The sequence below is a fragment of the Strongylocentrotus purpuratus genome, unplaced genomic scaffold (genome assembly GCF_000002235.5).
Source record: "Strongylocentrotus purpuratus isolate Spur 01 unplaced genomic scaffold, Spur_5.0 spur5_scaffold_14, whole genome shotgun sequence".
In the NCBI taxonomy this organism is placed as follows: Eukaryota; Metazoa; Echinodermata; class Echinoidea; order Camarodonta; family Strongylocentrotidae; genus Strongylocentrotus; species Strongylocentrotus purpuratus.
In genome coordinates this window covers 16,774,944-16,786,385 of record NW_022145599.1, presented here as the reverse complement: position 1 = coordinate 16,786,385, position 11,442 = coordinate 16,774,944, and the positions used below count along the sequence as shown (strand labels likewise).

Below are 11,442 nucleotides of genomic sequence, written 5' to 3'. Positions count from 1 at the left end.
CTCTCCCTCCCCTTTCTCTCTCCCTCCCTCCCTCCCTCTTTCTCTCCCTCCCCTCTCTCTCTCCCTCCCCTCTTTCTCTTTCAATTCCCCTCTCTCTCTCCCTCCTCTCTCTCACTCTCTCTATTATATTCAGACCCTGCTTGAATTCAAGTCGATGGTTGGTTGTGTCTTCTCAAGGTTACTTGACACCAAGGTCATGGCCAATACGCAACCCTTCAAGGTTAGTCTCTGCCGTGTGTGTGTGTGTGCTTAGAGGTTCATATAAGGACATTCAGACTTGGTCACACCTCGCCATTAGACCTACAAAAAAAAGATGTTGTATTGCACTTTAGATGCCAAAACATGGGTCGGTTGGTCAGAATTTTTTTTTTTTTTTTTTTTTTTACTTTTTTTTTTCTTCTTCTCCATCTCTGGGCTGATATTTCTCAGTTTTGAATGCTTTAATATTTTTTTTCTTCTAAATAACGGTAAGAAAAAAAAACTTTTTAAAAAAGCCGACCGTAGATTTCAAGATTTTTGGGTCGGGCGCAAAGGGCAATACAACATCTTTATTTTAGGCCTTAATGCTAAACAATATTTCCACAACTAACTTATTCATCGTGATAACGATTAAAAAAATTGTCAAAATTTCCTGATTTTGGCAACCTTTAAATATTTAGTTCTGTCAATCAAATACTATGGACAATGCCTCCATCCCCTCTCCTGGCACTGAAGTCACTTATAGGGCGTTGCAAGAAAGTTGCAATTGATTGCAAGTTACAAAATTTGCAACTGATATTTGCAATTGATTGCAAATCAACTTTTTTGCAACACCCCACTAGTGTCCTAAATTTTGTAGGAATTTTTTTCGCATTAAAGTTTTAACAAATATAACTCTACTTATTGAACAAAAAAGAGACTCTTACATATACATATATACATTCACAAAAGTGCACCATTTCCATGCTAATAATAGAAAAAGTCTTTATTTTACATCAAACTAATGTGAAACATAGTAAGGCAATCATCTTGTTTATCCATAAAAAGAGCATCAAATCCATTCAAGTTTCAAATGACAGCCTCTTCCTTCTCTGGTATAACTCTTTGGAAAATCGACCAATATACCTTCTATTTTCTTTTGTTTCTAATTGCACCATATTTATATTTAGTAAATAAATTTCTATGAATTTGTTTAAAGGCAATAATGACGCATCACAAGTACTCATAATATATATATATATATTGGTACAATATTGGTATATAGTTTCAGTTTCAGTTTCAGTTTCAGTTTTATTTTTCATCTCCAACAGAACAGTAATTTTGACAAGAAATCAGATATACTATTCAACATTCAATAATATAATACATTTTACATGGTTTAAAAGCATACACAAATATCCGGTAAAATCATCTCCAACAATGTAACTATGCCATCTAGTGTCATTAAAGTTACACATTCTGCACAATAGAGCCATCTTTTTTTAAATAGTTGAAAATGAAAGAGCGTAAAATGTTTATGCTTTGCATGATGATAGTAATGATAATGGCTATTTTTATAGCACATTTATCAACCAGGCAAGGCATTTAAACATCACCCTGCCTCTAGCCGGGCTGTCAATTTCGGTGCTCACAGCCTTCAAGGAATATTCCTTCCTTCCTGTAACCATTTGGCACCAGGGTGATGTCTGACCAAAGTCTAAAAGTGGAAAATCACTATGGGCTTTTAAAGTTAAATATGGTAATAATCACTTTTTATAGACAATTTATGACTTAATTGCAATTCAAGAAATGTTTACCTGGAAGTCATAACAATTTAATTTTAGAAGCTACTCAATATTTTTGTATGTTAAAAGGGTATATTGTGAGAAAGACGAGAAGATGTAAGATTATATGTCTATTATAGGTTGTATTGTTAATTGTGGTGCTAACGATGCTAGTTTTATGTAGATGTTGATTTGTAGCATTTTTTTAATACGCATGAGAGTGTTTAAACAATGACCAGGGTTATTGATGATAAATCTTGTGTTAACATTTGCTAGAATTTGATCCTGTTTAAACACGAACGAATCTTTCTTATGTGAACATATGGTGCACCTGATGTTTATGTTTTGAAATAATACACCTGTAATCTTTAAAGGGTCACTCTAACCAAAACGTATGCTTATGACATCAATGCAGGCGCCTTTCCGGTGAAAAGGAGGGTGATTTAGGCATTAAAATGTCTTTAAAAAGGCAAACTATGATATTAATTGGAGAAAAAAAGACAATTATCCGAAAAATAATATGCATTTGATAATCCCAGTACGTTTCTGGCAATTTCATCATTCCTAATGTAAGATCCTTAGTTGTAGGACAAATCGGACATGCTCGCATTGACGTCAAATGCGTCATCAAGGCCACGTGACCGTACTACCTTTTTTCGAAGGGCATAGCCCTGCAAGCATGTGAACTGTGAAAAATGGATGGTTATTATCATTTTTAGGTGAAAAATCAGAGTCTGGAATATTAAATAGTAGAGGTTTATTCATGTTTTGAAAGGCTATGTTAGTTGGGTTAGAGTGGCCCTTTAAATGAAGATGATATTCACATTTATTTTACAGAAACTTATCCACCTAACAACTTTGATAAACCAAAAGAAAACATACCGGTTTATGCCTTTATAACCTTACTCCACCAACATTTAGATAGCTTACGACTGCTTGTTAAAGTTCTACATTGTTAATGTCATGACAATATTGCCCACACTTACAATATATAGATTTATTTTATTAATGGCTCAGTAAGATTAAATTACATGGTTCAAAACATGAATATGTTTCTTGTAAAACCTGTTATGGAAGTTGAAAAGCACAATAATAATAATTACAATGTTAAGCACATGAAACGTTTTTATTAAGCACCATACATATGTGACTGTTGTAATTATTTTCATTTCTATTATTATTAATATTGTTATAATAATCATTATCATTAGTATTATCATTATGTTTATCATTATTATTGTTACTATACATGTAGTTATAATTATTATTTTTTTCTTCATATGTTATTATAAAAAATTATTTTGCTTCTTTTCTGCAGGAACTCTTTCCGATGACAGGCCTGAATGATCTAATGAGCAAGTGTGATGAGGAACCTTTCAGAAGACCACATATAGGTATGCCGTCAACTCTTGCCTTCAACTGTTGCTGAAAAAGCGAATGTTAACTTTCAAAGATCTGTCATATTGTGTTTTTTGGTACTGTGCTGCAAAATGTAACTAGAAAGGAAGATTACCCCTCCCCCCTCCCCCCACCCCCCACTAATTGTTTTTCATTATTCTCCATGAATATAACAATTATAATTTTCTTTCATCATAGGAGAAATAGGGGATAAAGAAATTAGCTACTTTAACAATCTTTTCAAAAAGGTATTGATAATAATGTGCATAATCACTGTACATGCTGTTTCTTTTGCCAAAGAAAAAACAAACATTTTCTTTCACATGTTATAGTGATAGAGATAGCTTTATAGTGAACTACTGTGTATTCAAGTAAAGGTTTTTGAAGTAAAGAAAAGGCACACGTTCTCAGTATAATACAATACTCATATTATGAAAAAAGAAACATACGACCTTGCTTTTAAATGCTCTCCGCATTTGCATTTCAATTCACAGTGATACCGCCCTCAGGCTTCGTAGACTACACAGCTAATCAGAAGTTCCACGAGGCTGCGTACGACGCCTATGTGACTGGTGTCTGCTTCGCCACCATGGCCAACTATATTGGCACCTTCTTGACCCCGCCCAAGCCCAGAGTGTCCCCGACGTCAAACCTCATCGAACCATTCCTCAATAAGTAAGGAATATTCTATTTTACTCAATTCAAAGGGGAAGTCCACCCTGATATTAAAGCTAATCTTGAGCTCTGGTATGGGAATCGTAGTTTGAGCAAAAATTGCTGTGATTTATTCTGGATTGGTTTTCCTACAGTAAGTTGGTCGTTTGAACTAGAGAAAAACTGCACGAAAACTTACTGGATAAAAAACATATCTCCCATTTACACATAGTGACCTGTTAAGCACTTGGTGTAGGGCCTACTTACCTTGATTTCCTTATCTTTCTATGCTCATTACTCAGCCACTATACATTTTCTACCAAAATTGTTTGGCACATGTCATTTATTTGTAATCTTGAACATTCATTTTAAGTTTCATTGGATTCTGTGAGAATTTATTTTCTATATTTACCAGAACTCGAAGTTGATCTTCAAGTTGGTTTTTAAAAGTAGAATAATGAGAGAACCAGTCTTATTTAATCCTATTTAAATAAGGATGTCATGGAAGTTGTAATCTCCTACTTGCTGTGTACTGTTTTTCGAATTATTCTGCTTCTATCAACTTAATATCCAGGTCGACTTCCCCTTTACAGTAGCTTAATAGCGAAATGCGCCAGCAGAAAAAGACTATGGTAGACCCATATCATTAGGATACAGAATTAGTAGATATATTTTCTCCCTTGAAGAGGCTTTTATTACCAAAAAATACCATGCAATTTACAACTCTTTATTCACCATTTTCTACAAATATTAGGCCATTTCCATTCTCGATGTGTTTTTCCTGCCCCTACTTTTCGCCAGACTACTCATTCCATTTATTTTGTATTCTTCATATAAATCATAGATGAACAAACGTAAACAATAAAAGTGACAGGTATGTAAAAACAATAACTTAAAAACAACAACTTAGAAACAAATACATACATAAACAATAAAAGCAGCAGGTATTCAAAAACAATAACTTAAAAACAACAACTTAGAAACAGATACATACATAAACAGTAAAAGCAACAGGTATGTAAAAACAATAACTTCAAAACAACAACTTAGAAACAGATACATACATAAACAGTAAAAGCAACAGGTATGTAAAAACAATAACTTAAAAACAACAACTTAGAAACAGATACATACATAAACAGTAAAAGCAACAGGTATGTAAAAACTATAACTTCAAAAACAACAAGTTAGAAACAGATACATACATAAACAGTAAAAGCAACAGGTATGTAAAAACAATAACTTCAAAAACAACAAGTTAGAAACAGATACATACATAAACAGTAAAAGCAACAGGTATGTAAAAACTATAACTTCAAAAACAACAAGTTAGAAACAGATACATACATAAACAGTAAAAGCAACAGGTATGTAAAAACTATAACTTCAAAAACAACAACTTAGAAACAGATACATACATAAACAGTAAAAGCAACAGGTATGTAAAAACAATAACTTAAAAACAACATGTTAGAAACAGATACATACATAAACAAGAAAAGTGACAGGTACACTGTATGTAAACACAATAGCGTATTTGTCAGCCAAACTCTAACTAAACAATCTTGAATGAATTCTTTTTACATTGAATAACAAGGATCTAGAAGTTTCGTAGTATAAAACAAATGATGCATGTTTTCATTCGTTCATTATACTATCTATCTACCCTTGTTGAGGCTGTGTGTGTATCTATTATCCTCAGCCCGTTGGCTTTGTGCGGTAGATTCACACAGCCTCAACTCGAGCGCGGATAGATCGAATAATGAACTCATGCGCATGCATCATTTGTATACCATTAATATGTCTGTAAGGCAGAGAAATAGAGAGCACGAGTTAGAGAGAAGGAGAGAGAGAGAGAAATAGAGAGTATGAGCTAGAGAGAGAGAGAGAGAAAGAGAGAGAGAGAGTGAAGAATGAGATATGTTGTACTTTGCAAGACCAAAAAAATGCCAAGTATTTTTATCACTGTTGAATCAACCATGATACATGTTGTTATTGAATGTTTTGAACGACCCATGGCTCGATCAAGTAGAAACGGTGACATCATGAAGTTTCAACCATTGAACTTATTCTAAAGCACTTATCGAACCATTTCGGTTGAATCAGAATCGGGTCAGTTCAAAGTATTCATGTCTCCATTCTCATTGTGTGTTTGTGTACATCACTTGAGCTATTAACCAATCAAATACTCTCTCTCTACATAGACCACGCCTCCAACCTTCCCACTCATGTGTACATGTGACGTGTGTGCATGTTCACATAACACAATGCATGGCCGGGCCTAGTTCACCTTGCATACTGTACGTGGCTGCCTGTCCATGCCGTGTACTATAAAAAATATATATATATATATATATATATATATATATATATATTTTCAGCATCACCGAGTACAATTACTTTTGTACTTTGTTTCCCATCTGGGCCTTTTATTATTAAGTACAGATAAGCACGGCCACCAATTTTCACATTATTGAGGTAATTTTTTCTTCACACTGGGAAAGGAAATATGTTTGAGAAAACTGGCTCTAATCTATGCTTTTCATAAGACATTTTAATAATCCCTTTCTCGTGTAACTCTTTTTGCTGAGTAATTCATCTAGCTACTGCTTTGGATAGGGGTCCAAGCACTTCCAAAAACTTTACAGCAAACAAACTCAATCTTTTTTTAAAAAGATTTTCTGAAACTAAGGGAGCTCAGCAAAATGCTGAGGTACGAAAAAAGGCGTCCAGAATGCAAAATTCACAATAGTTTAATATGGATATTTGTTAATTACAGTTCGTATTTTGCATAGCTAAATGAAAGGTTAGCTAAAATGAAGCCTCGTCTAGATGGTATGTGCATTTATTAGCTCCATATATCCTAACAATTTGCTTTTGTCCCTGCCTCTACATTTCGCTGTGCTACCTAACATCATGACTGAGTAAGAAGTACGAGAAAAGCAAGCGGAAGCTCTTATAAAGTGCTGAATTCAAATTATGCAGCAAGGCATTTTACTGAATGTTTTCCCTCCTATTAAACTGGCCACAATGCCCCTCAACATGGCAAAGATCAAGGTCAAAGTTCATTCATGCCCTTGTTTTGACCCATGTACAAGTCTGACTAGCCAAGTGTCTTGTCACTAAAACTGTAGACGCCCCAGGTCTGAAATCAACAAGGATAAAGTAAAAGATTATCGAACAACCATCATTCGATTGGGTTTTTAATGGTTTATCGATATAAAAATCATTAAGGCCATCTAGCATTTTAAGGAATTATTACCTGCCAGGTACCCATTAACATCCCCTGGGTCGAGTGTGGCAAATATAGATTAATGTCTCGCCAAAGGACATTAGTGCTGCGGCGGGACTAGAACCGCAGACATTGTGGTCCACTATCCGGCGACAAATCCACTCGACCACCACACCTCTACATTCATTCCATCATTCTTCCCCTGGAGAGACAAGATCACCTTGACAATGTTACACAGATGAATAAAGCCCTGGTAATGATCAAAGCAATACCGAACCGTTGAACTTTCTGCGCTCTAGCGCACTGTTTATTGCATTGCGCCATCTCATGGTTAACTTGCCAACCGTGAGTAACGCAATGGCAAATTTCCATTTAGCAGACAGGGGACTCGATGTAAGAACCAATGGTTAAGCTAGGGAAGCAGCAAGTTATGGAACCATACTGCTACAGCTGACCTGAGATGGCGCTAGAAAGGGGGATTTGCAGTAGTGCTTCTCATGCAGTATGGCTTTAATGTAGCACATGGCATTTTTTTTTTTTACTGAATGCAGATCTATTTGGAGGAGTTTATGATCTTACATCTACATGTAAGAATTTCATTCATTGATCAACCTCATCTGAACTTCTAAGTTGTAAAGTATGGAATGCGATCAACTGCACTTTTTTTTCACATTGCACTCATTTCTTGTTCATTGGTTCATCCATTTACCACACAGAAGTCGACACCCACTTTTAGTCCCCGCCTCCTTGTCTCGGGCGTGGACCAATCAAACGATACCACGAAGGAGATCATGTTTTGTTTTTGCATATATGTGCTGGATCTTCCCGGTACAGTTTTATGTATCGGTTATTCTTTGGTAATTCTTGCTACGTAAATTGGCTAAGAACCAGAAATGTACATCATATCACTCATGAAAATGGAAACTGCACTGGCTTCATGCATTAGTATTTAGTTAAAACCTGAATGCCAAATAATAATAATAATAATAATAATCTTTTAAAGTCCACTCCAAATTTTATTAAGTTAAACCAAAAATGGAAAATTTTTTTGCCCAATTGATCGTGAGCCCGGCAGCCACTGAGCAGCGCCAGACCGACGTTGCAGTCTAGGAATTGAAATGTTAAAAACAAGAATGTGCATTTTGCAGAAGAATGATCGAAATGAATCTGGGAAATATAGGAAAATTTTATGGGTAGAGAAAAGAGGTGTTTAGTCATAAAGATATGAAGATTGATCACAAATTGGCAAATGGATGATTTCTTCGCGAACACCTCTTCATGAACGGCACTATTTGAACAAAACCACACATTTTAGAACATTGAGCCACAATGCAGTGTACACATCTCATAATTTTTCCAAAATGTGGTCATTTGATTTGGCCATTTCTATATATTCGTACTATTTGACAGTTTCCAAACTCTTTGTGTTTTGAATATAATGATGAACATCCTTCATTTTGGGGGAATGGCCAATATGCAAGAGCTTGCAGCTTTATTGTTTCCAACTTTGGCCAAAATGTATCATTAAAAAAAAGCATCTACTAAAAACCTTTCCCATTCCAACCATAACATAATTTTTTTTCAATATGTCTGCAGAACATCTTTTTTATCCAGTTTTCCAGTGCACTTTAAAACTAATCTTGAGCCCTGGTATGGGAATCATATGTAGAGAGAACGTGGCTATAATTTATTCTGGATTGTTTATCCTGCAGTAGATTGATTGTTTAAACCAGTAAAATACAAACAAACTCACAAAAACTTACCAGAAATCATCTTCAATACAAACCACAACTCACATTTGCACGTAGTGACCTTTGTTAAGTACATGGTGTCAGGCCTACTTACCTTGATTTCCTTATCTTTCTATGCTCTTTGCTCAGCCCCTATACATTTTCTACCAAAATCGTTTGGCACACGTCATTTATTTGTAAACTTGAACATCCAGTGTGAGTTTTGTTGGATTCTGTGAGAATTTATTTTCTATCATTATCAAAACTCAAGCTTATCTTTAAGAACTGAAATAGCATATTAACTCTTTGCTACTTTTGAAGAAAGCATGTATTAAGACATTACATTAAGTAAAGCAGCATCCTCTCGATACTCGTCCACAATCGTAAGAGAGTTACTATATAAACATCCTAATATGCTTGTTACAGTAGAGTTAAATCAACATACTCGACCGCCGGTGTGGGAATCCCTCGCTATTTATGGCCATTTTTGGCGGCAACAGAGATGGAGCTTGGAAATTCCCCCTGTTTATATAGCTCTTTGCGGTTAGATATATATATATCTTTGATTAATGAATGGAAGTAGAATTCCGGTATGCGTAACTGTTTGTTTGTTCGGAACAAAGATATATTTGTGAGTACAGATTGAATGGGTATGGGTTGAACTAATATTGGCCCTGTTATGATGTAGTAAGAGTATGGGTCACATATAGCTCGTAGTATATTATGCTATCTAAACAAGGCACTTATGAATGATCGTAAAAACCCATTTTGTCACACCTAGAGCGAAAACACAACAACTCCATTATAAAAATTTGTGCCTCTCTGTCTCCCGTTTTGTGTCTATTAATTACTATCTAGGCCAACTGATGTTGTTTTAGCTTGCGTCTTCTGTTCACACTTCCTGGCTCACAAGAAGGTTACGGGTTGTTCACACGTGGCTATAGTTCCCCTTCGAGCTTCACAAATTTCCATCGTTGATCTGTTTCTCCCGCCCCCCCCCCCCCCCCCCCCCCCCCCCCCTCTTTTGCGTATTGTTGGTTTGCAGTTTAAAGACAGTAGTTGCTGCTAGGTCAGGAACGCCTCAGATAAATAAATCTTCCAAGAGCATTTTGTGATAGTCGTATTAAATATTGCATGTGAACTGGCTTCAATCAACCATTCCACATACTAGTTTTGAGAGTTTAGCTCCTTTGTGTTCAGTGTTTCATGTACATAGGCACCAAGAATGTTAAGTTAAGTTATTATGCTGGGTTTTCCCACCGGGTTATTTTTAGAGCCGTTTTGGAGATTGCTGGGAAGGCCTTGTCATTGAAGAGAAGTGGAGTGAGGCTGTGGAATATAGCATTATTTGGATGTTTTTTTACATTCTTGTTTTAGAATCCATTGTCCACATAATAATAAAACCGCTGCATGTGTGTGCGTGCGTGCGTGTGTATGTGGCAAGTGAAGCTGATAGTGTTACTGCGCTCAGCAAATTAAGTTCCTACGCCCACCGAGCTATTTGTGTATTGCAGTATACAAAAATATGAAGCACAGTATTCTTGAAAAGCCCATGCAGTTTATCATGGCTTATGTAGGATTTTCTCTGATGAATGAATTATCTTTTAGTAAATAATGTGAAATTGTGAATCACAAGAAAACACAAAAACCTGACATGTTAATAAAGTCAAACCTGCTTTAGTAACCACCTGTCTACAAAGACCACATTTTTTGTTTCCTGTGAAAATAGTTTCTGATTGAAACATGTACTAAAGGAACCTGTCTACAAAGACCACTTTTTGTGTTTCCCTTGGGCGGTCGCTGTAGACAGGTTTGACTGTAGTTCTACAATGAAGATAATTTGAATTATAAATTATCTGCGAACTTGAAACACCTCCATGTTTCTCAAATATTTCTTTTCTACGTTTTCTAACATTTACAACTGCTTTTATGCATTAATGTCATTTCTTTCACACTTTTGCCAACCTATTTCTCTTTTTTCTGCTTTCATGTAATTCAACCTGTTGCTAAATTTGAAAAGCCTTTTCTTAGTATTATCAGAATGACTATGGGCATAGAGTTTACAAAGTCTTTTTTTTTTTCTTCTCCTTTTCATCTGCATAGGATGTTTCTACACAGAATTGCAGACATGCCATACTTGAATTTAGACGGACCAGATTGTAAGTTTTTTAATTTTCTTTTAATTATTGAGTTTCCAATAATGTCTTGCCTTGATCATTCATGTTAAAATGTTATTTCTTGGCCCTTTCTTTCTAAAAAATTGTTTACTCAACTTTTTACTTTTTATGGCATTGGACAAACTGTTTAATGCGAAGGAAAATGTTTGCCTACCGGTAAATTATGTTAGTTCTTACAATTGAATCCTGGATATTGAAGTCATGAAAGCTGTATCCTGTGATGTTTGAGTCATGGAACAAGAATTCTATGGTAGTTAAGTCATGAAAACTGAATATTTAGCCAAATAAGACATTTTCTTGAATGATTACCAATTTGGCCCTAGAAATAATGTTATGTTACATACATTCATGAAATAATAGGCGTTTATATTCATGATATCACAGGTTGAAAGCCAGAAATGCATAAATTTGTAGAATGATGCAAGTCTTCTTGCTTTCAGCAGATACTATCATCAAGTTAGCTTGATATTTGATTGCTATGGGATAAATTTACAATAGTTTAGATAAAA

The 11,442-nt window shown here is 35.2% G+C and overlaps 1 protein-coding gene across 1 annotated transcript in view; it reads left to right on the top strand.

Annotated features, from left to right (window-relative positions):
* LOC580516 (poly(A)-specific ribonuclease PARN) overlaps positions 1–11,442 on the top strand; it is a 55,136-nt gene that overhangs the window by 27,640 nt on the left and 16,054 nt on the right. The window contains exons 12-15 of the mRNA XM_030985117.1: positions 134–220; positions 3,061–3,136; positions 3,635–3,815; positions 10,860–10,915. Of these exons, the coding sequence (XP_030840977.1) occupies positions 134–220; positions 3,061–3,136; positions 3,635–3,815; positions 10,860–10,915 (400 nt within the window). The remainder of the gene's footprint in view (positions 1–133; positions 221–3,060; positions 3,137–3,634; positions 3,816–10,859; positions 10,916–11,442) is intronic.